Source organism: Antechinus flavipes, chromosome 1 (genome assembly GCF_016432865.1).
Source record: "Antechinus flavipes isolate AdamAnt ecotype Samford, QLD, Australia chromosome 1, AdamAnt_v2, whole genome shotgun sequence".
NCBI classification, from domain to species: Eukaryota; Metazoa; Chordata; class Mammalia; order Dasyuromorphia; family Dasyuridae; genus Antechinus; species Antechinus flavipes.
In genome coordinates, this window is record NC_067398.1 from 13,660,184 (window position 1) to 13,686,129 (window position 25,946).

Here is a 25,946-nt window from a genome sequence, read left to right on the forward strand (position 1 = left end):
GAAGTGACCCACCCTTTTCCATTGAGAAAGAATGATGATATCCATCAAAGGAGGGCAGTCCCAGATCAACCCCATTGTGAGGTACGGTCAGCCTGAGAAAAAGGTCCCAAATGTACCCACATATTCAGAGCAGCACTTTGGTGATGACAAAGAATAGGAAAATGAGTGCTCATCTCAGAGGAATGGCCAAACAAAGAATTATAAAAGAATATGCCAAAAGAAAACACGAATATGGAGAAATGTTAAAAAAAAAAAACTTAAATGAACTGCTGCAAAATTAAATAAACAGAACCAGAAATGCAATATATACAATGACTACGGCAATGTAAATGGCAAGAATTAACACAATTTAACACTGTATATTATAATGACCAATCTGGGCTGCAGAGAAGAGATTAGGGATAATTTGCATAGAAGGATAGATACATTTGGAAATAAACATAACTTTAAAGCATAAGAAAGCAATTAAAATTTTATTTTAAAAGAGGGTAGGGAACCACTTGAGATGGGGTCAATTCTTTAGCCGGTGATGAACCTCTCTGATTTCACTAACAATGACAAGACATCTGAGTCTAAGTCACTTAAACTCTTTTCGGTTTTTTCAGCCATAAATGAGGGGGATGAGGGTGGACTTCAGATGTTGTACTTTTAAGGTACAATGGAGTATGACGCTATCAAATTATTATTCATTGTGCAATATTGTCCTAGTCATGCAAAAAGTTAACAGACTAAGCACCCATCACGATATTTGTAACCCACAGGTAGCAAGTCAGAAAAATTAGGAAATAGCAAAGAGAATATTTTTATCCCGACAGAATTTCCTGACAAAAATAAAAAAGGAGAATGAGCGCACAATCACAGTAAATGAGTAGGGACTTGTTTAGTATTAAAGCAAGGATGGTGGTCCTGATGGTGAATTAATCAAATGATGGTCAAATGCAGTAGCCAGAGAAATGAATCCAGAGAAAATAAGCTTATTCAAAGGTATTAGCTTTTTGGTTCGATTAAAATCATTTGCTTATGCACTGATATCAGAATTTGACAGTACCGATCTGTGTGAAGAGATATTTGCAAAGATGAAATATGTGAAATCTCATTACAAATCAGGATTAACAGCTGAACATTTGTGTTTGATTTTGATGATAGGAAGTGCTAACTTGAATCCTGATTAAGAGAAGTGTTGCCTCCCTCTGATAGTCGAAGTAACCCTCCCTCAAAATTCACTCCATTCTTATTGTATTTTGAATTTCATAACAAATTTGTTTTCTTTCTTGTTAAATAAGTACCTAGTCACCATCCTTGATTTTGTTTCTCGGCCTACAAAGCCTAAAATATTTCCCATCTGGCCTTATACAGAAAAAGCCTGTCCCCTTCTGGACCCAGAAAATCTCTAATGTCCCTTCTGGCTCTGGTAACATTTGCAATTCCTTCATTAAGTCCGGGGTGGCCCTTTGGGGTCCTATTAGCCTCCTAGTTCCCCTCTAATTTAAGGCATCTATGAACTTGCTCCCTTCTCTCCATAGAGAGGATGAATTAGTCAGTCAGAGCCTGCTTCTCCTCCATGGCCTTCCTGACCACTGGATGGAGTCTGTCTCCCCCATATGAACTTCCTTTTTGACGGCTAAAGGCCGGTGGCTGGTCCTTTCAGTTTCTGAGGCCCAAGTTGTGGCTGACTGTGGTCAGTAACCTATACCTGGACGGAATGCCCTTCCCCCACTTCCTGTCCTTCCACCCCATTGTGAAGCCATTCCCAGCCCAAAGAATGTTCTTCGTGGCATCTGGTGGATCTGGATTCTGTCTCTGCTTCTCAGCTTGATGAGCCACTTGAAGTCAAGTGGGGCCTTGTCTCGAAGCTAACCAATACTGACATTTTGGGTGCAGTTGACGGCAATACCCTTCACTTCCTTCTGAACAGGTAGTAGTAGCTCAAGTCCCGTTGCCAACAACAGAATCCCTCTCTCGGTAGGAGGAGCAAGTATTCAGATATGGCATCCACCGGCCCACCGGCCCTGTTAGCATTTCACTTATAACGGGTATTTATTAATTGACAATGAATGGTGTCCCTGGGAAGAGAAAGCCAAGTTAGCTCAAAGTGGGTTGAGTTCCCACAATAGGATGAGCCCGAGATAGATCAGAGGTCAAAAAAAAAAAACCCATATATTAGGTGAAATTCTCCAAAGGGGGAGGGGGAGGATGTGCTCCTTGAGCCTGCAGGTATAAACTTAGTGAAGGGCGTGGGGAAGGATGTGCTCCTTGAGCCTGCAGGTATAAACTTAGTGAATTGGGTCGACCCACAAAGCTCATTGGGAAGAGCCTCCCCGGTGCTCATTGGGGAAACATCCTCAGCAATAGCACCTGGCAAGAGGAATTCATAAATACTCTTTGGATGGTTGATTCCGGCTCAGAAATAATTTTTAAAAGTTTTATTATAACTTTTTTGAATATTATCTTCATTTTCAAATGAGTCCCTCCTCCTTCCCGTAACCATTTGTTTAAAGAAAAAAATGAAAAGTCCCTCGACTTACCAAAACAATCAGACGCAGCTACGATCCCAATGGCTTTCTTTAGAGCAGGGTGGCGGGTCCACAGGCTGTATATTTACCGAGCCACGAGCGGTGACAAACCGAGGGCTCCCTACAGCTACCCGCGGCTTGATGATTCTGGCAGCCTGCCAACGATGTGGGTCTTGGCAGAAAAAACCTTCCCGGCTTTAGAATCTGCAGTACTCCACCCCCGTGGTCACCCACTTGGAGCCGTTTTTCTCTCTCTACTAAAAAACCTCTTTGCTTTCTTCCTGGAAAAGCAAGGATAGTGGAGTGAAAAGAAGGGATGAAGGGGATCTGTGTCCTAGTGGGACTCACGTCTCTCCAGCCCACTTCCCTTACTGAGATGCTATCACTTGTCCCCTCCACCTCACTGGTGTGTGATAAAAGCACCCAGGATCCTGTCCTGGTTCCGTCACGTCCCAGTAACCCGGCAAAGTAGCTAGTGGAAGCATTATTATCCCCATTTTACAGATGAGAATGGCAGGTGTGATGACTTGCCCAGCGTCTCGCAGCTACCGCAGCTGGAAGACGCGTCCCACACCTCACCTGCCATGGGACAAAGGGACCGGGCGCATGAGTTCCTGGCCGTGGGAAGGGCCCTCCACTGACCGAGGCTGGCATTTTCCTGTGCGGCTCTGCCTCAGAGCGTTGCTTGGGACTTGCCCAGGGTCACACAACCAGGATGGCCCAGAGACGGAGCCCGAGCCCATGAGACAGAACTCGGGGCCAAGCTGGCTGTCTCTCCATTCGGCCATGCTGCCGTTTGTCTGGGAGGAGTCGTTCAGAGACGGCCGGTTGGGAAGCAGGAGGGGGATGGTGAAAGGACTGTGCTCCGGAAATAAGCATCCCTCCGCAGATAAGCATCCCTCCGCAGATAAGCATCCCTCCGCCTGGCTTTGTCCTGACCCACAGAACATCAGAATTAGAAGGGGCCCCAGAGATCAGCTAGCCCGGCCCTCTCATTTTACAGGTGGGTGAACTGAGGTCCAGAGGAGCGAAGCCTCGTGTTCTCCCCATCTGCCATCTCCCAGGACTCCCCATGCAGAGGGATTTGGAAGATGGTCCCAGTAAAAGAATCCGGAAGTTCTCCCGGCGAGTTTTTGGTCGGCGGCTTTTCAAGAGCGAGAAGTTTAGTAACCAGGGCGCCTACTTGGAAATTCTCCAGGCAGCAGGGGAGTTTGGGACTTTTCAGAGGAGGCTGGTGGCCCTCACCTTCATCCCCAGTTTGCTGACTGCCTTTTTTGTGTTTGACGGCGGGCTGCTGCAGAGGACCCAGCGTTATCACTGCTACAGCGACTGGCTTTTGACCATCCAGCCCAACTTGACCAGGGAAGAGTTATATAACCTGAGCCTGCCCAAAAAGGACGATGGCTCCTTTGAGGAGTGCCAGAGGTACTCGCCAGTCCAGAGGGACTTCGACTCCATCGTCAAGTACGGCCTGAATGAAACCGAAGAGTGCCAGAAAGGCTGGATCTACATTCAACCCGAGTACTGGACCTTGGCCAGAGAGGTTGGCTGTCTCCCCATTTCCCCATAGCCCACCCCACCCCACAGAGTGTCGAGATCAGCCTCCGAGCTGCTCCCACCCAAGCCCCTCATCATATAGATGAGCAAATTCAAGTTTGCCAGGGAGTCGATGGATAAATTAGGCTTTGAACTTGGGTCTTTTACCCTTTCCTTCCATGATGCCAAGATAATACCTTGGGTAATGGTGGGCCAGGTGGGCAGCAGAAAGAGAGCTACCTGAGGGATCTTGTACCAGGGCCCAAGTTGGGGGTGGGGGAGATCTCCACAGATCCAATAAGGCAGATTCCCAAAGTTCCCTGGCCCAAAGTCTGACCTCCCTGAGTATACTGCTTAGGAACACAGGGTCAGAGACTTCGGGCTTGGAAGGGACTTCCGAGGACAGAGTTGGAAACTGAGGCCCCAAAAAGTTAAATGAGTTGTTCCTCCAGGTCAGAGCTGGGCTTGGAGCCCAGCACCTTCTCCCTCACATTCCCAAGTCCGGTCAAAGTCCTGTTTGTCCCCGGCTAGCCGAACGTTGCAGGAAAAAGCTCACCTCCCACTGTTTTCTCATCCCTTCCAGTTTAACCTGATCTGTGACAAAAGCTCCGGGCTCTTGGAGGCCCGGGCTATTTTTGTGATTGGCATTTTGTGTGGATCCTTAATCGTCGGGACCTTGTGTGACAGGTAAGCCCAGAGTGGCCCTTGGAAGTGGTCCGACAGGGGCCAAAGGTGACCCCGGCCCTTGGTCTTCAAAAGGGCTTTCCTCCTGCCCCCTCAGACAGCAGCCGAGCGGGACGCTCTGTGACAGTCCCTGAGGCCGAGCAAAAAGGCCTCTCACCAGCCCCTAGAGCTCACAGGCAGCTCCTGAGGAGTCTCTCCCTGATCTGGAGCTCTGAGGGAGGGGCCGAGCAGCCTGGCACGATCCTTGGCAAATGTTCTGACGGAAAGAAGTGGAATGGAGACTTCCTGGAGCCATAGCTGGCCATTGGGAGCCCAGGGGGAAATGACAGGGGAGAGGTCGCAAGAGGAAAGAAGGGTCATTTGGCTGGGACTGCCAGTAGAGGGTAGAGAGTGCCCCAGAACTCTGCAAGGTTGTTCAGGACTGTCTGGGCCAAGGGGAGGGAGGCAGCCTCAGGGAGGAAGCGTGCCCTCGTCATTCTCAGTGGTCCCACCCTGGTTACACTCTGAGGCTCTCTCACTTCTACCAGTCCCACCCTTGCACCCTCTTCCGGTTGCTCTGACTGCCCTGATCGGGAAGGGTCTGGCACATAGAAGAGGCTTCATAAAAGTTGGCTGACTGACTTCCTGCTGACTCTTGGCCCTGTGGTCTCAGAGGTGGCCCTCCCCTTTCTTAAAGCCCAGCTGTGGGACCCTGGACAAGTCACTTAACCCCAATTGCCTCAGCAGAGCAGAGGACCGTTCAAGACAATAACGTTAGAGTCCAAGCCTGGCAGTCAGTGCGCTTGATGATGAAAATTGTTGCAGATTTTTTCCATCTTTTGTCCATCATCGTTCTTCAAGTTTTATCCTTCAATGTCTTTGGGATGGCTTTGTTTCGTTGAGTTTTATACACACACACGTATGTATACACAGACATAAATACACACACACACACACACATATATATGAAATGATGGGTATTGTTTTTATTGAGTTTTGTTAAGCCCAGTTTGTGGCTCCTGCTGTGTTACTGTGTGTTTATCGCTCACATTCACACTTCAGTATCAATGTGGCCAAACGTGGTGCGATCTCCACAGAGGGGGAGAAGCGCCGCTGGCAGCAGCCCCCAGAGCCGCTCTTGGGGGAGCGTGAGCGGTTGGGCGTTGGGGCGGGATCGGCAGAAGACCGGGACAGCCTCGCAGTCCTCCCCTGGCCCTCTTCCACGCAGGCTGGGATGCTACAGAACCATTCTGACCATGATGGCGTCCTACGCCTTTTTCGGGTTCGGGACGGCCTTCGTGCCCAACTTCAAAGTCTACAAAGTCTTCCAGTTCGGCGTGGGCATGACCATCATGTGCTACCAGATCAGCAGCATCATTTTAGGTGAGAACCCCTTGGCAGGGAGGGGACTGCCCGAGAAAGAAAGAGGGAGGGCCTTGACCTTTCCCCTTCTCCACCCGGGAGAAATCAGGGAGCTCTTCCAGGGGTGGAAAGGGAGGCACGTGGTTTCGAGAATGGGCCGGCTCCTCCATGGAGAGACGGCAAGCTATTGCTGTGCGTGGAGGAGCCTCCTGACTCTGGACCTTTCTATCCCGGAATCATCATCGCCTCCAGAATCACGCCGGATACATGGAGGGCCTCCAACTGGCCTTTCCTCCTCGTTTTTACCCCCAGAGCCACTTGGAGGGCATTGGTGGTGGTGGTGGTTTGGGTGTTTTTCCTGAGGCACTTGGAAAGTGACCTGCCCAGGGTCCCACAGCCAGGAAGTATTAAGTATCTGATTTGAACTCGGGTCCTCCTGACTTCAGGGCTGGTGCTCTGTCCCCTGTGCCCCCAGCTGCCCCAGGATATTGTTTTTGGTTTATTTTGGTTTTTGCTTCTCATATTAACACCCAAAGAAGCCATTACAGCCATCACCTCATGTGAAAAACGGCACGAGACCCGTCCAGCCCGTCCCATCTTCCTATTGCGGTTCACCAGCAGTTACCGTGACCAGAAGGCAGTTCACCATTACTAGAAAGCAAAGCTAGGAAAGGAAGCTTTGATACTTCAGGACCCACATTGCTTCAAAGACCCTGAAAGGGACCCTAAGAGATCCTCCTAGTTCAGGTCTTTGATCTCCAAGAGAGCTGAGTGACCTCCTCAAAGGGGCCCAGCTAGTTAGTGGCAGCGATGACTTTGGGGCTGGGCCGGGCCGGGCCCCTGGCCATCTGGAACACGGTGCCCGGGAGATGCAGGGTCCGGGCTCGAGGGCCTCGGCCAAATGCCCTCGGGCCCGGTTCTAAGGTCCTGGCACTCGGGGGTCCCGTGGAAGGTATGCGCAGGGCAGCCTGGGCTGGCTCGGGAGGTCCCGGGGGCTCCTTGTTCCCGTGGGGTTCCCCCGGGCCCAGCCGGGGTGTGGAGCTTGCAAGAACACGGCCCTCTGAGCGCCATCCCCAGCTCTCTGTGCTGAGCCGGGCCTAGAACCAAGGAGCCCCTGCAGGCCGCAGAGCCTGTGCCAGCCTCCCACGCGTGGGCTCTTCCTCCAGTTTCAGAATGGTTGGTCGTCTCCCGGAGAGCTCAAGCCATTGCTTTGGAAAACTGCTTTTACGTCCTGGGTCTCATAATGTTTTCTGTGCTGACCTCTATGATCCCTCATTGGAGACTGCTCCGGCTGGCCGGAGCGTCCCCCGTGTTCCTCCTGATCTCCTACATCTGGTGAGGGGCCCCAGGGACGCAGAGGGGAGGGGGGACCGGTGGAAAGATAGGGTGGTTCTTGGGCGGGATTTGAGCCCTCGTGCTCTTGCGGGAGGGTGAGGACGGGGGAGACATTCAGAAGAGAGACTCATCCACCGAAGACCATCTGGGGGGATACACCCCCTGGGAAGCCACCGGAAGGACAAAAAGGCAACCTGTCAAAGAATCATCATAAACAAGGAAATTGGAGTCCTATTCGGCCCCCACCTGAATTCGTCCCCTCCTCCTCCTCTTCCCCCTATGCACAAGGCCTCCCTCAGCATACCCCAACCCCAGAACCTCAGGGAAACCCCAACTAAAGAAGGGAAGAAGGCAGAGCCCCCTGTCTGCTTTCGGCTAGGACCAGGGTCCCTGGGCCAGGATGGCGGGGCCAGACACCTTTCTGGACCTTCTCTGTCTAAGAAGGCCCTCAGAAGCTATCTCGTTCCATCCCCTCATTTTACAGAAAAGGAACCCATTTTAGAGGGGCTAAAGGATTTTCCAAGGTCATACAGTCAGTAAGAGACAAAGAGACCAATCTTGGGATTTGAACCCAAGCCCTCGAGCCCCAGAGATGACACTTTTTCCCTGCCACGTTCCGAGCACCCTTCCCTTCCCCCTCCCAAGTGACTCTATTTTTTCGGATGTTTGTGTAATAGATAGCTCAGAGCAGGCTGGGAGACTGCCCGAGCTGGAGTCGGGCCCCCGGGCTCAGGCCCTCCAGAGCTCCGAACCAGTGTCCTTGCTGACAGAGTGGTCCCTTTCCCCCGAGAGGACGCACGCCCCGTGTGATCAGTCCCTCGGGGACTGGGCGGGCTGGGAGAGCCCAGGAAGCTGGCCTGGGTGGAGGGAAGTCTTCTCTGACTCCCTGGCAGGAAAAGCTTAGCCCCACGCCCCCCCCTCAGGATTCTTCCCGAGTCCCCAATGTGGCTGTTGACGAAAGGAAAAACGGAAAAGGCAAAGGACATCCTGTGCATGGCGGCCAATGTCAACAAGAAAGTCATACCCCCTGAGCTCTTTCAGCAGGTAAGCTGACTGCCCGCCTGGGCCTCCTTAGCCTCCCTGCCTCCATCCCTCTGAGCCTCTGACCTCTGGAATACCACGTAGGGCTTGAGCTCAGAGTGCTGAGATGCGTGAGGTGCCGTGTGAAGGGCTGCCGACGGCAAGGACCGGGCCCCTTCTCCTTCGGCCCCTTGTCGTGCTGCTCTCTGGGGCGAATCGAGCTCCCGTGAGCTCTGGGTCTCAGTGCGCTGAAGTGCCGGCGGCCTGGAGGGAACAGCCACCGAGAGCACTGAGAACCAAGGGTGCTCCGAGGACCCTCCACTCATGGAGATGCAAGCTATTTATAACTTCAGTCTTCTTACTTATAGACTATATCCTATAGCCTCTCTCTCTGTCTCTCTGTCTCTGTCTCTGTCTCTGTCTTTCTCTCTCTCTGTCTCTCTGTGTGTGTGTCTCTGTCTCTTATTCTCTCCATCTGTCTGTGTTTCTTTACCCCATCTCTCTGTCTCTCTGTCTCTCTCTGTCTCTCTGTGTCTCTCTGTCTCTGTCTCTCTTTCTCTCTGTCTGTCTCTTTCTCTCTCTCTGTCTCTGTCTCTCTCTCTCAGTGTCTCTCTCTGTCTTTCTCTGGACTCTGAGGCAATAAGACTCGTTGTGTCATCTTGAGTAAATCATTAACCACTCATTGGTTAGGGAGTGGGGTGGGCCAGGTGACTCCTGAAGTCCCTTTAGCTTCCAATATGTGGCTTTATACCCTATGATCATGCTCACTCTGTGCCTTGGTTTCCCCACTTGTAAAATGAGAAAGTTGGACTCCATAACCTCTACGATGCTTTCTGCCTCGATCTGTGACCCTGAGGGGCAAGGTAGGTAGGTGACCTCTGAGAACAAGTCGCATCTAGCTTTTTACCCTCGGCCCGTTGTCATCCCCAGCAGGCTGCCGGGGCCATCGCTGCTGTGACGAGGGCTACACAGAAAAAATCAGATGGATCTGATAGTTTGAGGGATGAGAGGAAAGGGAAGGGAAAAGCAGCAGCATTTCCATGTGCCCGGCACTGTGCTGAGCCCTTTTTATAAATACCTCATTTCATCTTCAAAGCCATGCTGGGAGATAGGGGCTATTATCCATGCCCACTTTATGGGTGAGGAAACTGAGGCAAACAGCAGATCAGTGAGTTGTCCAGCTAGTAAAAGCAGGTAGGAACTCAGGCCTTCCTGGCTCGAGACCCAGCGCTGTCTGAGCTTTACGTCCAGCTGCCTCACACGGGAGGAAAGGCTGTCCCCGAGAAGGGCGGCTGGAGGAACGCCCCGGACGGTGGGCCGGCAAAAGGAAGAAGAATCAGTCAGCAAGCTGCTCAGCCCTGTCCTGGGCAATGTGAAGAGAAACGAGAGAAGGAGCCGCTTCAGGCCTGCAAAATGCACATTAGAGCCCAAGTAAGTGCTAGCTTGTGTGGGACAGACCCTCAGAGCTCGGTGAAGGGGGGGGCCTGATGGCCGAGAGCCAAGGCAGTCTAGCAGAGCGGGCCGCACGCTGGACCAGAAGCTGGAAAACTTCCTGCTAAGTCTCAGTTCCGGCTCGGACCGTATGACCGCCGCCAGTCACCACGTGACTGTGGGCAGCTCACTTTGCAGCCCCCTTTCCTCATTCGTGAAATGGAGAGCGAATTTAGTTCAAGGAGTGTCCCGAGCGTGTGCCATTTAAAAATGCCAGAATGACATAGGTCTTTGTCTCCCTGACCTCAAAGACTTGTTGTGGTTGAGCATCCTGGGTCCTGTGAACGGTGATTGATCAGGGACAAGCTTCCTGGGGAGATCCCCCCTTCTAGGTAGAGAGGCGCGGGCCTCGGGGTTCAGAATGAGACGCGAAGCCTCAGATGTGGTCAGCACTGGGTTCTGGGTTTGTCTAAGTACACATAGAGAATCATCCACTTAGAAGCGGAAGGAGACTTTAGAGGGCATCCAGACGGGCTCCTTCCTTTAGGGAATCGGAACTTTTACATAGGACCTAACGGTTTAAAAACATCTGAGCATTGGAGGATGTGGGCCTGGATCTCAGAAAAGAGACTCACCGAGTAAGAGACAGTCTGGGCAGAAAGGAGAAAAGGGAGCTGGCGACGCCTGGGAGAATGCCCATTGTCATGGATGGAGATCCGCCGAAGGAAACGGAAGAGGCAGGAGAGGGATGTCAGAAAACCAAGAAAAAGGAGTGATCCACATGGCCAAAGGGCAGAGGGGTCAAGAGGGCTGAGGATCGGGAACAAATCATCGGATGTGGCAATTGACGATAGATGGTCAAAGGATGTGAATTGACAATTTTCAGATGAAGAAATTAAATCCATTTCTAGTCGCATAAAAAATACTCTAAGTCATTATTGATCAGAGAAATGCAAATTAGGACAACTCTGAGGTACCATTATACACCCCTCAGATTGGCTAAGATGGCAGGAAAAGATGATAAATGATGGAGGGGATGTGGAACACTGGGACACTGATGCATTGTCGGTGGAGTTGTGAAGTGATCCAGCCATTCTAGAAAGCAATTTGCAACTATGCCCAAAGGGCTATCGAACCGGGTGTCCCCTTTGATCCAGCAGTCTCACCACCGGGCCTGCATCCCAAAGAGATCATAAAAGAGGGAAAAGGACCCGTATGCCAAAAATGTTTGTGGCGGCTCTTTTGTAGTGGCAAGGAACTGGAAATGCAGTGGGAAAATGGCTGGTGGAGTTCTGGTATATGAATGCTATGGAATATTAGTGCTCTGTAAGAAACGACCAGCAGGATGATGTCAGAGAGGCCTGGAGAGACTGACAGGAACTGACGCTGAGTGAAGTGAGCAGAACCAGGAGAAAATTGTACACAGCAACAACAATGTTATATGATGATCAACTCTGATGGATGGATCCATGCTGGGGCTCTTTTCAACAGTGAGGTGATTCAGATCAGTTCCAATGGTCCGAGATGAAGAGAGCCATCTGTTCCCAGAGAGAGGACTTGGGGACTGAATGTGGAGCACAACATAGTATTTTTGATTTTTTGATTATTGTTTGCTTGTTTTTTTGTTTTCTTTCTCATTTTCCCCTTTTTTGATCTGTTTTTTCTTGTGCCACATAATTGTGGAAATGTGTATAAAAGAATTGCACATGTTTACTATCTATTGAATTACTTGCTGTCTAGGGGACAGGGTGCAGGAGAGGGAGGGAGAAAAATTTGGGACATAAGATTTTGCAAGGGTGAATGATGAAAACTATTTTTGCATATATTTTGAAGATAAAAGCTTTTACCTTTTTAAAAAAGATTAAGAGACAACTGCTAATTTTGGAGACAGAAGTTCCAGCTGAATGAGGTTGGAAGCCACTGCAGAGGGTCTAGAGGAAGTAGGTTGATGGATGAACAGATGGATGGATGGATGGGTGGGCGGATGGATGGATGGATGGAAGAACAGACAGATGGATGAATGGACAAATGGATAAACAGACGGATGAATGGGCTGACAGATGGACTGAGAGAGAGATGGATGAATAGACAGACAGATGAATGGATGGATGGACTAACAGACAGATGGATAATATACAGACAGATGGATGGATGGATGAGTAGATGGACAGACAGATGGATGAATATACAGATGGATGGATGGATGAACAGACAGATGGATGAATGGACAAGTAGATGGATGGAATGCTGGATCGATGGACTAAAAGATGGATGGATGGATGGATAGATGAACAGATGAATGAATGGGCTGACAGATGGACTGATAGAGATATGGATGAATAGACAGACAAATGAATGGATGGATGGATGGACTAACAGACAGATGGATAATATACAGACAGATGGATGGATGGATGAGTAGATGGACAGACAGATAGATGAATATACAGATGGATGGATGGATGAACAGACAGATGGATGAATGGACAAATGGATGGATGGACTGACGGATGGATGGATGGATGGACTGATAAACAGATGCATGAATAGATGGATGGATAGAAAGGCTGATGGATGGAATGATTATTTCCATAATATCTGGCACCTAGTAGCTTGTTGAGAGACTTCATGAATATGGATCCTTAGTAGCAGAGGAAAGCTGGGAAGAGAGGAAAGGCACAGAAAGAAAAGCCAGAATCTTTAACGCCCTATTTGCCTTCACTTCTTATAGCTGATCAAAGAGAAGATCCACTATGGAACAATACTGAACATCCTGCAAAGGCGCCCCCTGAGGAGGATACTCGCCATCCTGTTCTATATGTGGTACGTTTTTGCTGCTTTGAAAAATGACTCCCTTGACTCAGGAAGATTCCTTTCCTGCCATTCTTTGAGGAGAAGGGAGGAGAAGGGGGAACTGGGCTGGAAACAGGCTGAGAAGTTTGGGAAAAGAGGAAATCCCCGGGCCCTGGGAAACAGAAAAGGAGGAGGCAAAAGGAATTGAAGGGAATATAAGAGGAAGAGGAAAATGAGGGTGGAAAAAAGGAGGAAGAGCGAAAAGAAGAGGTAAGAAGAGAAGGAGGCATTTGATCCAATCCCTTCATTTTTTAAATGAAGAAACTAAAATCCAGAGAAATTAAGTGAGTTCCCAAAGCCACACAGATGGCAATGTAACCATGATTCATACCCTTGATTTCTCATTTAACACCCTTGCTGGTGTACCCAAAGGGAATGATTCTCCCAAGAGCACTTCGAGTTTGTAGTATCCAGGACCTTGGACTTCTAGGCCAATAGCCTAGAGCCTAGCCTTTTGTCTTAGACCCCTGCCCCTGTGCCTTGTGGGTCAAAGGGCAGGCCCAGACAGTTTCATTCAGAGTCCAAGATTTCCAGAGCAGGAAGAAATCTTTGGGATCTAATTGGTGATTTACAAGACCAGGAAAAGCAAGAGTTAAAAAAAAATGTTGGCCCAGTTTCACTGGGCCTAGAAATCCCCCTTTCTAAGCCCCTACACCCCAGTGGACTGCTAGTCTATGTCTTAAAGTCCTAGGGAATCACTGAGGCACTGAGAAATGAAAGGAGAGCATCATGGGGACCCTGAGTCTAGCTATTCCAAGCCCCCCCATCTGAGATCCAGGGTGAGGAAGAAACCTGTGTCAAACACCCCGGAGTCATTCGGACTCGTGTTTCAGAGGCTAGCCTTGAGACCAGGTCTTCTTCATTCCAAAACTGGCTCCATTCTTCTGGTAAAGAAACAGATACATGTTAAAGTGGTTTCCTCATTATTTCAAAATCTACAAGTATCTAGCTCTCATAGCATCATCCATTTACAGTGGGGAAACCCCTTAGAGGCCATTCATGCCTTCCCCAGCATCCCGAAGGGGTGGGAGTCCGGCCCAGGCCTTTGACTGCCCTTCCAACCCCTCTAAGAGGGCAGACAGAGGAGCCGCTCAGGTCTCAGGCTCAGCCGGAGGCCCTGGGAGCACATCCCCTGGCAGGGGATGCCCAGAAAGCATCTCCCAGGATCCTCCTCTGACGCAGCGTTCTTGTGGGTTCCAGGTTTTCCATGGCTCTCAGCTATTTTGGGCTGATTTCCAAAGGACACCAGCATACGAAGGAGTACGGAGGCTATTTGACGTTAGGACTTATGCAAATACCGGTCCATCTTTCCTGCATCATCCTCACGGAGAAGCTGGGGAGAAAAAACAGCCAGATCTTAAGCCTTTTCATAGGAGGCTTCTCGGGCCTGTCCACTGTCTTCATCCCCAATGGTACAGCTTGCTTTTTTCCACAAATGCCTTCCCGCCTGAGCATCCCCAGCCCTGCCCACTCTCCTGAGAGGCGCCTCCTGCCTCCTGGGAGTGCTCCCCATTCCCTGCCCCAACATGGCTGGTGAGATCATGTCAGAAATACTCTTGGAAGCTGGTACTCGGGGGGGGGGGTCCCACACTCCTCACGTATCTGCTGTCTGTCCTCTCCAGACTTTCCCTACCTCACCTCTCCTCTCTCTGACTTCTAAACCCCCCTGACCCTGATTTCTGGCCTCATATCCACCCGAAGTGCCCTCTCTGAAGTCTGCCAGGCCCGGAACGCCCTCTCTCCTCCCTTCCCCTTCCCCACATTTCCTGGTTTCCCCTGATTCTACAAAAAGCCTTTCCTGACCCCTGCTCCATGCCAGTGCCTTCGATCTGAGATTAGTTCTGATAATCTGATATCTGATTTGTTCTGTATGTGTCTTGGCTTATCCGTAGTGGTTTCCAATAGAATAGATGCTCCTTGAGGGCAGGGACTATTTTTGCCTTTAGTATGCCCAGTGCTAAGCAGACTGTCTGGCACATAGTAGGTGTTTGACAAATGCCTGTTGGTTTTTTGACTCACAATGATCTAAGTGTCGCTGGAACGGCCCTTTCTCAGGTCACAGCCTTCAAGACCTGTCTGGTCAATCATGGTGGTCTGAATGCTCTCGCCACTCTGGGTCTTCACAAAAACATTCAGTTCTCTTATTTGGCTGCCTGGTGACTGCTGATCAGTTTCCTTTGCCATCCAATAACCTTAAACTCTCTCCCAAGCTCTCCATTAATACTCTCTCATTGGGTGATCTCAGCGGTGTCCCCAATGCAGTGTATTATCTCCACGAGAATGATTTCTAGGTTTGTCTCTCTACCCACGAACTCTAATGCCCATCAACAAATTGCCATGTGAGTGTTTCTTTTTTTAAATAGTACTTTTAAAATAGTATTTTATTTTTCCAAATTCATGCAAAGCTCATTTTCAACATTCACCTTCGCAAAACCTTGTGTTTCAAATTTTTCTTCCCTTCCTCCCCGCTTCTCCCTCCCCAAGACAGCAAACCATCCTATGTCTATTAATTGTGCGGTTCTTTTAAATGTATTTCCATATTTGTCATCCTGCACAAGAAAAATCAGATCAAACGGGAAAAATACGAGAAAGGAAAAAAACAAACAAGCAAAAAAAAAGAATGAAAATAGTATTCTTTGGTCCACTTTCAGTCCCCACAGCTCTCTGTCTGGATGCAGATGGATCTTTCCATCCCAAGTCTATTGGAATTGCCTTGAATCATCTCATTGTTGAAAAGAGCCACGTCCATCACTGACGATCATCACATAATCTTGTTGTTGCTGGTACAATGTTCTGTTGGTTCTGCTCACTTCACTCAGCATCAGTTCATGTAAGTCCAGGCTTTTCTGAAGTCATCCTGCTCATCATTTCCTACAGAACAATAATATTCCATAACATCCTATACCATAGCTTATTCAGCCATTGCCCAATTGACGAGCATCCATACAGTTTCCAGTTCCTGGCTACTATAAAAAGGGCTGCTAATTTTTGCCCATGTGAGACCCTCTATGATCTCTTTGGGATACAGAGCCGGTACAGGGCACTGATGGATCAAAGGATATGCAGAGTTTTAGTTCCAAATTGCCTTCTAGAATGGTTGGATCATTTCACAACTCCACCAACAATGCATCAGTGTTCCGATTGTCCTCCATTCGTTATCTTTTCCTGTCATCTTAGCCAATTTGAGAGGTGTGAAATAGTACCTCAAAGTTGACAGGTGAGCATTTCAAACTGAATGTTCTGTAGACATCTCCTACTCAGTGTGTCCAAAACAGAGCTCGGTAGACATTTTTATTTAATATTTCCTTTTTCCCAGCTATATGTCAAAACATTTTTACAATTAAAAAAAAAATTTGAATTCCAAATATTCTCTCTTCATCCCTCATCCCCTTTCCCTGAGACTGCAAGCAATTTGATGTCATACATTTCAATAATGAAAACACATTACTGTATTAGTCATGTTGTAAAAGAAGACACAGACTCAAAAAGGAAAAAAAAACATGAAAAAAATACAGAAAATAAAAAACGGGATGCTTCAATCGGCATTCCTCTGCAGCTGGAAAGCATGTTTCATTTTGAGTCCTTTGATTGCATTTAATTGTCTTGGATCGTTGTATTGTTGAGAAGAGCCAAGTCATTCACAGCTGTTCCTTGTAGAGCATTGCCGTTACTGTGTACAACGTTCTCCTGGTTCCGCTTGCTTCACTTTGCTTCAGTTCATGTAAGTCTTTGCAGGTTTTTCTGAAATCGGTCTGCTCATTATATTTCTACACAAACATATCTCTCTTCTGCATTTTCCCCATTACTGTCAAAGTCACCCTGGCCAAAAATTCCCCGTGAAATTTAGCTCCTCGCACTTATTGATCCCTCGCCCAATCTTATGTTGCCAGGCTCTAGAATTCCTGTCTCCGTTGTCGCCTTGTCTCCAGTCCCACGACCGCTCTCCCGGATCAGCCCCTGCTCATCCCTCTTTAACTGCTCTCCCTCTCTTCTCTCTTCCTACTCCAATCCGGCTTCTGCTGAGCTACCAAAGTGATTTTCCCAAAGCATATGTCCATTTGACCTTTGCCATCTTTTCTTCCTGGCCCCCTATCACATCTGGGGTCAAATAGAATCATCCTTCTGGATTGTTTCTTTTCAGTCTTTTAATGTATTACTCCTTTCAGTCTAGCACACACGACAATCCATCTCCCCCGTCTTGTATGGCTGAACCCCCTACAGGGAATGCTCTCCCTCCTCCTCCTGCTCTCGGAATCCCTGACTTCTTTTAAGATTCAAGGGCTACCTCTTGCTGGAAGTCAAGCTCCCCCAGTTGCTGGAACCTTTTCCTTTCTGGGTCATCTTCCAGTTCCTCGGGTGACTGATGATATGGTAGATAAAACATTAGGCTGGAATTCATGAAGGCCTGAATTCATATTTAGCCTCAGATCTTTACCAGCTGTGTGATCCTGGGTAAGTCATATAACTTCCATCAGACTCAGTTGTATTATCTGTAAAATGGAGATTATAACACCACCTACCTTTGCGGGCTGGATTGAGAATCAAATTAGATGAAATTTGTCAGAAGTGTTACATCAGTACCTGGCACATAGTAGGCCTTTTCTCTCTACATGATCATTGCCTTTTTCTTGTGTATACCAGATAATATATTCTCTTCCCTATTAGAATTATAATGTCCTGAAGGGCAGGGACTATATTTGCCTTTCTTTGTACCCCTAGTTTTTTCCAAGGTATCTTTAATTACTGCTTATTGGTTAATGGGAGGCCGGATTAGCTGACCTCTAAGGTTCTTTCTGGCTCTGTGATGAAATGATGGTAGAAGCGGTGATACCTTCCACTGGGCTTGGCCATTTATCTTATCAAGCTCCACCGGGAACAGTGTCTCTCTCCAGAGACCAAACCTGAGAAAATCGGCTCAGATTTGGGGCTCTCTCCTGGGTTTGGCTTATCCTGATCGGTGGCTACGGTTTTGGGGGCCATTTACATGGCCCCAAAAGGTGCCATCCCCAAGACACCAGAGCCTATTTAGCAAAGGCATCTATCTGGTCACCCGGCCTGTGTCCACCCTCTCGCTCTTAGAAATAACCGAATCTCTGCTAGTTCATGGCCAGAAAGGTGAAGGAAACCGACCACCCTGTCGATGCAATCACAGTCCTTCAAACTCTCTTTCCTGGTGGGGTCCTACATGAGGCCTCATCCATTACAGGATCCAAAAGCTGATCCAGAGCTTCGAGTATTCGGACAAGTAGGAACGCAACCTTGTCACAATGTTTACAGCTTTGGGTCCAGAATCAGGAAGACTTGACTTCAGATCCAGCCCCAGACTCTTACCACCTCTGTCACCATGGGCAATCGCTTAAAAAAAAATCTGTTTGCCTCACTTTTCCCATCAGTAAAATGGAAATAATCATAGCATCTACGCCACAAAATGGTTATGAGGTTTATATATTACATATCTTGAAAGTGTAAACTGTTCTGCAATGTGCAAAATTTGAAAAAATGCTAGCTCTGTTACTATTATCTCTATATCTCAGTCTCTCTTTAGGGGTAACACACAATTCTCTCTAAAATGACAAATTCCCAATCCCTCAAGATTCTATTCTCTCTTAAAGATACAGTAACTCTATAGTGGGAGAAGTTATTATTTATATGCGTGCATATATTTGTTATTGTTCAGTCACTTTCAATTGTGTCCAACTCTTTGGGACCCCATTTGGGGTTTTCTTTGGCAAAGACACTGGAGCGGTTAGTCATTTCCTTCTCTGGGTCATCTGATAGATGAGGAAACTGAGACAAACAGGTAAAGCAACGTGACCGGGGGTCACCCAGTTAGTAAGTATCTAAGGCCAAATTTGAACTCAAGTGGACAAAAGTATATAAAATATTTATCTTCTATATTATATATTTCATATATTATATTACTTATCATATACTTTATGTCATATTACTTATAGACTTCATATTATATGTTAACATAATATATGCTTCTATATTATATACATTGTCATATATAATTTATATTTCTACAATAGATTGATGTTTGGTACTTTATATACATTGTATGTGATAAAATAAATAGTAAATAGTAATTTATTTTAATTATTTATTTATTTTTATTATTAGGTTACTATGTATAATATAATTAATTATATTAATTAATAATAATTATCACGCTGAGTTTCAAAGTCATTAAATGCACTTTACATTTGTCTCTCTTCAGCTTCAGTAAAACCGGGGAGTCGATGTGGTGGTGGTGGTTGTCCAGACGGCTAGGTGGCGCCATAGTACCTAGAGTGGGGGCCCTTCAGTCAGGACCCCCGCTTTTCCTGGGTTCAAAGCTGACCTCAGACATTTACTCGCTGGGTGACTCTGGGCAAGTCACTTAAGCCTATTTATCTCAGTTTCGTCAGCATCTCCAGTGAGCTGGAGAAGAAAACGGCAAACCAGTCCGGCGTCTTTGTAAAGAAAGCCCCAAATGTGGTCACAAAACATTGGAGTTGGACACAACTGAATAATGTCAACAAAATGACATCCTCATAGAGCATTTCGATCATTAAATGTCACTTAACCCTCTAATGTCCTGAAACAATTTTCCAAGACCAGACATTGCAAAGCAGGTAATCGACTGCATTGGGGAAGGGACTTTCCTTCTTGGGACTTCCCAAGACCTCATAAAATCACAAGGTCCTGTCCAAAAAGAAAACACATCTCTTCCAATCACCAAAAGTTTTTCCAGACCTCTTCAGCAATTGAATGACATACTTCACCCCAGCCTACCCTGATTACTCACACTGAGCTAAAATGCAGGGTCTGAGAAATGGACTTGGAGCATGGGGAGAAAAGGAAGGTACACCTCATTCAGAGAGAGAGTGGTCCAGTAACTTACTCTTCACTCTTTTGTTGCAAGTGCCAGGAAAAGCGGGCATATCTCACGGTAGCTGACACTGTTATTATATGCTGAAAGGTAGACAAAGAAATGAGTGCTGAGAGGTAAACTGAGGAACAGATGTTATGTGATTTGCCTAAGGTCACAAAGTCAGTGACCAAATCAGGATTTGAAATCAGCTCTTGCTGATTTTTTTTTTTACTATTTTATTTACTGCGCCATCTTTCCTTGTCCTAGAGTCTAAGACTTTCCCTTACCGCAAAGAAAGCACTTATGTACCATGTTTGGTGACTCACCTGGTTCCCATGTTTGCCTCCCTCCAGAGCCGAACTCCCTCGATCTAATTTTGATCCTACTGAATCAGATCGGACTGACTGCTGCTATAACCATCTCCTTTATCTACACGATTGAACTCTTTCCCGTTTTCCTCAGGTATTGGAGGGGATGATTGGCATTTGGGGTACATGCAGTCTCATACTTCTAGCTTCAGCCATATGGCCCATCCTGGGACCTCCTTCCACATTGTCGCTTAGGATTCAGACCCAACGATACCATGGGACTCCAAATTCCCAGAATTTCCTTAGTATTCCCTAAATTTCCCAGAAAATTCCCTAAATAACAATTTAGTTCCAACTATCAAGTATTCCTTAAGAACCTGCCATGGCCTAGGAATTGTGTCAAAGTTGTCATTGCTGAGAGTCGTTTTCATTTGAGTACGGCTCCATTTGGGGTTTTCTTAGTAGGGGTTATGGAGTGGTTTAGCATTTTATTCTCTGGCTCATCTTATAGATAAGGAAACTGCCCACACAGGGTATTTGCCCAGTGTATCTTGCCCAGGCTCACACAGCTAGGAAGTGTCTGAGCTTTAAATTTACAAAGAGATGTCTACTTGACTCCAGGCCCAGCGCGCTATCCACTTGATGAACAGCCGCCATCATTTCTATAACCAGCTACAATCCCCCTGGTAGTGGTTAACATATGGGGGCAGTCATCTCTGTGATTGGTCACTAGCCTGATTTGCCATTGGTCTGACACTCTCCTCCTCAGGCAGGTGGCTCTTGGTTTCCTATCTATGGCCTACAGCTTCTCAGCCGTTGTCATCACACTGATTGAGACCGTGAAGCAGGACCAGCCAGAATTTATGATGACGATCTGTGGATCACTGACCATAAGTGGGGGATTCCTCGCTTTACTACTTCCTAAAAAATGGGAAACAAAATCTTCTGAGGAGAAGAGTGAATCTCCCCAAGAAAAAAGTAGGTGGTCTGCATGTTCATGCCCTTTGTCCTTTAGAATATGGGACATAGCTGCTGCTCGAATGAGCTAGGAGGAGTCGGACAAGGAGGACTGTCCTTCCTACACAGGGAGGAGAATGAAGATCCGGTCTAGCTTGCCATTCCTAGCACCAGCCTGGCTGGTTACTCAAGTGCGTTACGGTATATCGGCACGGTACTTAGGAAGATCCCAGAGCCAGTCATCATATTGGATAAAATGACCCTTAACATATAGGTTGGGACTGTAAATAGGCTCGTTTTCTTGAGATGGGGAAAGATTTGTTCATCTTTAATAATAATAGTTTAATAAGTTTTTAAACATGGCTTATATAAAACTCTGTGCAGATTCTGTGGGTGATCCTATTCCCAAGATTCCAATGAAAGCCCCTTCTTTGATCAGTTTAAACTTGGGCTTTCAGGAGACTAGTGAAAATGCTCTTCCAAATATTAAGATTCTATCCCAGAGAGAAAAGTACTTAAAAGATCAAAGCAATCGATGGGTCCCAAGCTTTGGATTTAATCTTGGGACAACCCCCCAAATCACATTTCCCTTTAGCTCATTTTGCCTCCATCCAAACATTCCCCATGGAAATCTCAGAATCTAACTTCAATTTTCTTCCTATTTAGATCTCGAGAAATGTAAGTGAAATGATTTCCAGCTCCCATACAATCACAGGGTATCACTTCTTGCTATCACTCCTCCTCCCTCTACCAAAAACAATTCAGAAAATACAAAGTTCTCACAGTGTCCTATAAAGCTGTGATACAATAGTCCCTCCCTGGGGAGTCCCACCTCGCCCCAGACTCCTAGGGGCGATTTCTACTTCCATAGAAGAAAACTTACCATTACCAGCTGCCTGCTTTCATCCCAGAGAGAAAGGCAATTTCAAGGCCTCCATCCTTCATACCACCTGAGGGACTTAGCCTTCTCTTAGAAAGGGAATGCATTCGGATTACTTGAAAGACTGAGCTTTCCATGACAGAATGCTTTCTCTCTCCCAGAGGACTTGGAGGATCTCCATTTGTTGCTCTCCATCCTCTCTCGTCTCATCTAGGAAACAGATGGTGATCTTGGTAGGAGCCGCTTGGGGCACATTTAGGTTCTTCCTGACTCCGGGCCAAATTGTGGCTCGGGACAATGAATTCATCTGTTGTATGTTCATCAGATTTGTCTCTGTTGTCTTCCTCGCCTCAACCCACAGGTGACCTGCAAGAACTGTGAGAGTGCTGAAAACCCCAGCAATCAAGCACACAAAAGGAGAGTCCTTGGAAGATCATGACAATACTTTCGACTTGGTGGGCAGACCGAAAAGACTGGATCAGAACAGCAAGCCGTCTACATCAGCTTTCCGGAGCCTCAATGAGACCTTCTGGGGACTGGAGGATAGGTGATCCATGCTCCGACATCGGTACCCACCGAGCCTTGGCCGGGCCCACGCCGGCCTCGATCTCACTCATCGATCAAATATACCACAAAGTGGTCCTTAAAATGACGGTCACGAGATGATGTTAATAAAGGCTCCCCAGTTCATCAAAACACAGCAGCCAGGTGGTTGAGACAAGCAGTTCTCAAAACTAGCCAGGATATGACTTTCTGTTCATCCCCAGACAGTTCCTCCCCATGGGTACCTGAAGCAGCCTTGGCTGGTCTCCCAAAGGGTAGGGCTGGCAGATGAAGCATCCACCCAGGTTTGTTAGCCCATCTCCCTGCAGCCCCAGGGGGGACAAGGCAGGCCACCAGGGATATGAAGGGGCTCTCTCTTCCTAGAGGACTGAGGCTTCCCACCTCTCTCCAGCCAATCTCGTTGGAAGTGTGTGTGGTGCCCAATGACTAACCCCACGGTGGAAGGATGAGTTTTAGGAATAGGGGACCCCCCGCCTGAGTTCTCCATGAGCCACCAGTGAAAACACTCCCACTCCTCAGCATGGCAAAAGACCGTGGAACACTTCAGATATACTAGCAGGGACACCGAGAGGTAGCATGGTTCAATGTCAACAGTGTTGATCTTTAACCTCTGTCATTTACTACCCTTTGCTCAAGTCATTTCATTTCTCTGGACCTCAGTTTCCCATCTGTAAAATTAAGGTATATAACACATCTACCACCTCTCTGTGCTCTATGAGACAGTGACTACAGGCAAGTCACAACACCTCGGGCACCTAGATATGAAACAGTCCTATGGCCCCTGTGTGGTGCAATGCTTAGAGCACTAGCTAGGTGGCGGAAGACTTGGATTGGAATACAGCTTCACACCCTTACCAGTGGTCTGACCCTAGTCACTTAACTCTCGTATGACTCAATTTCCTCATCTGTAAACTGCTAATAAGTACCTATCCTGAAAGGTGGTTGTGAACAAGTGAGATGCTTAGCACATTACCTGGAACACAGTAGGTGCTACATAAATGCTTCTCTTCCTCCTGCTTTTCTCTGGTCCCTGCAGCCAAAAAGGCTAATGGATCAAAAGCCTGTGCCCCATAAATGGCATCTATCCCTGATGCTCTCTGGGGAGGCTCTGCCTACTCTTGCATGCAGGGCACATTGGGATGGACGCTTCTAGGATGGGAGTCAGTGTGGCGGAATGGAGCCAAAAGGCCTGCATTCGAATCCTAATGCTCATTCTCTGCTCGACCATAGGCAGGTAACTTTCCCTTCTGGAGTCCCAGTTTCCTTGTCTGCTGGGATGAAAGAGTCGGCCTGAAGGATTTCTGGGGCTCCTGCTAGTTCAGAATAATAGTGAACATTTCTATCTAGCCTGTCAAACGCCCTCTCATCTAGACCTCACGTCAGCCTCGGCAGGTAAGGGCTATTATCCCCATCTTAGAGATGAGGAAACTGAGGTACACAGAGCCTAAAGTTGATGCTCAGGATCACACAACTAATGTCTGAGGCTACATTTGAACTTAGGAGGGTCAGTGCTCAATCCACTTACTTTGCTGTGTCAGTCGAGGATCCTGGGGTTTTATGAGCTACCTGGAGTAATGGAGACAACATTGTCCCCAGGAATCAGAAACCGAGTTAGTCAAAGGTGTACTGGTTCTCCAGAAAGAAAAAATAGGCAACTTGGAAGTTATTTTTATTATATTAAGTGCATGATCAACTTTTTCTCCATCATTTAAGCGCAGAAAATTGATAGAAATGAAGCCCCGATCTGTAGGAGTTCCAGCTTTCTGAAGTCTACCCTTCACGGGACAATTTAACAGTTTGAACCAGTTCAGCAACCCCTCCCCCCAGTTTTCCTACTACCACCACCACTGCTACACTAGCATTACTAATACTATAATTAATACTACTTTAATACTACTAAATACTATGTTATTACTACTACTTTAATACTGCTACTTAATACTATGTTAATTATTACTATTACTTTAATACTACTAAATACTATGTTAATGATTACTACTACTTAATACTAGATTAATTATTACTACTTTAATACTACTATCATCACTCCTATTAGTACCACCATTACTTCTCCCATTCTCACTCTCACTCTCACCACCACCACCATTACTACTCCTACCATCACCACTACCACCACTCATACTTGTACTACTACCATCACCACAATTACTAGTATTACTACTACTAACACTACTACTGCTACCATTACCACCACTAATATTTCTATTACTGCTGCAACATCTCTCTTCTGACCCTGCCATCCCCTGATACGGGTCTTCATCACCTCTCACCTGGATTATTGCAATAGCTTCCAGGGGGTTGCCTGCCTCAAGTCTCTCCCCACTTCAATACATTCAGCCACTAAAGTGGGGCAAGGAAGAGAGAAGTGGGAAAGGAAGAAGAGAAGGGGAGATGAGAAGAAAGCAAGGGAAAGGAAAAGAAAGAGGAAAGGAAAGGAGAGGGGAAAGGAAAGGAAAGGAGGGGAAAAAGGAAAGGAGAAAGGAAAGGAAAGGAGGGGAAAAAGGAAAGGAGAAGAGAGAGGGGGGAAAGAGGAGAGGAGGGGAGAGAAGAGAGGAGAGAAGAAAGAAGAGGGGAAAGTAGAGGAGGCAAGAGAAGGGGAAAGGAAAGGAAAGGAGAGGGGAAAGGAAAGGAGAAGAGAGAGGGGGGAAAGAGGAGAGGAGGGGAGAGAAGAGAGGAGGATAAAGGAGGGAAGGGGGAGGATTCCTATATTTAAGGGGTCATAAAACGTAGATGATCCACCAGAGGAGATGATAAAAAGAAAAGATGCAGCAATAGATGCAGATAAGAATAGAAGCAGTGGCCTAGAAAGACTATCGAGGAGCGTTTGATCAATTCGAACAGCACTTTTCTAGCACCCACCATGTGCCAGGGACTTGGGCGCCGGGAGACAAAGTCCAGAAAAAATGAAAACTAGGTCTTGCCCTCAAGGAGCTGATAATTATTCATTCTTTTAGGTCTTTGGGACCAAAAGAATCACTTCCCCCCCAAGTCCCGCATGACAGCCTTTATGTGTCTAGGACATACGGCCCCCCTCCCTCCTCCTCTTCCTCTCGGCTCCGCCCCCCTCCTCCAACCTCCGCCCCTCCTCCAGCCTCCACCCCCCCTCCGAGTCTTCTGCAGGTTCAACAACGCGATTCCTTCGATCAATTCTCGTAGCCAAGAGCTGCGAGATCCGAGACGTGAGGAAAGAGGAAAAGGGCCAGGCTGTGTGGGTTCCGGAGAGCCGGCAGGGAGCAGTCGCAGTCGTGACAGGTGCCCTCTGAGGAAGAGGCTCGAGGAGCCGGCAGGGGGTGGGAGGAGGACGCCAGGAGGCTGGCTGCTTTACTCTTCAGAGAAGTTCAGCAGTGAAGAAGGGAAAGAGAAAGTGCAGATTAGAGCCCAGCTGCTCCCGAGACAAGGACTTTTAGGGACCAGAGACCTGGGGCTGATTGTAAACAGGGAGGGAGGGAGCCAGGAAAGTAGGAACTATTGGAGATGTGAAAGAGACAGGAAATAGTGAATGAATGAATGAATGAATGAAAGCATTTATTAAGGATGGACTTACGAAGCTCTCAGCCTCTGGAGCGTGTGACAAAGGGCACATGAAACACATGTCATCGCCATTGGTGAACCGTATGTGGTTTGTTTATTCCATTAACAGTATCAAA

The 25,946-nt window shown here is 47.5% G+C and overlaps 1 protein-coding gene across 2 annotated transcripts; it reads left to right on the forward strand.

The window, feature by feature from the left end:
• Positions 1-1,793: 1,793 nt before the first annotated feature.
• LOC127550372 (solute carrier family 22 member 14-like) lies at positions 1,794-22,427 on the forward strand. Of its 2 annotated transcripts, none has more exons than XM_051979249.1 (11): positions 1,794-1,915; positions 3,517-4,056; positions 4,633-4,736; positions 5,941-6,095; positions 7,241-7,409; positions 8,333-8,453; positions 12,592-12,683; positions 13,914-14,125; positions 19,923-20,031; positions 20,647-20,859; positions 22,088-22,427. In XM_051979249.1, the coding sequence occupies exons 2-11, from the start codon at positions 3,586-3,588 to the stop codon at positions 22,263-22,265; spliced, it is 1,824 nt and encodes a 607-aa protein (XP_051835209.1). In that variant the 5' UTR covers positions 1,794-1,915; positions 3,517-3,585; the 3' UTR covers positions 22,266-22,427. The 2 variants fall into 2 exon arrangements, with proteins under 2 accessions (XP_051835209.1, XP_051835200.1); XM_051979240.1 differs by having other exon boundaries at positions 20,647-20,855; positions 22,076-22,427.
• The last annotated feature ends 3,519 nt before the right edge of the window (positions 22,428-25,946 follow it).

Coding starts and splice junctions, on each gene's coding strand:
- LOC127550372 (XM_051979249.1), top strand. CDS start 3,586: ATGCAGAGGGATTTGGAAGATGGTCCCAGTAAAAGAATCCGGAAGTTC. Junction 12,684..13,913: donor GCCATCCTGTTCTATATGTG/GTACGTTTTTGC, acceptor TGTGGGTTCCAG/GTTTTCCATGGCTCTCAGCT. Junction 14,126..19,922: donor CACTGTCTTCATCCCCAATG/GTACAGCTTGCT, acceptor GCCTCCCTCCAG/AGCCGAACTCCCTCGATCTA.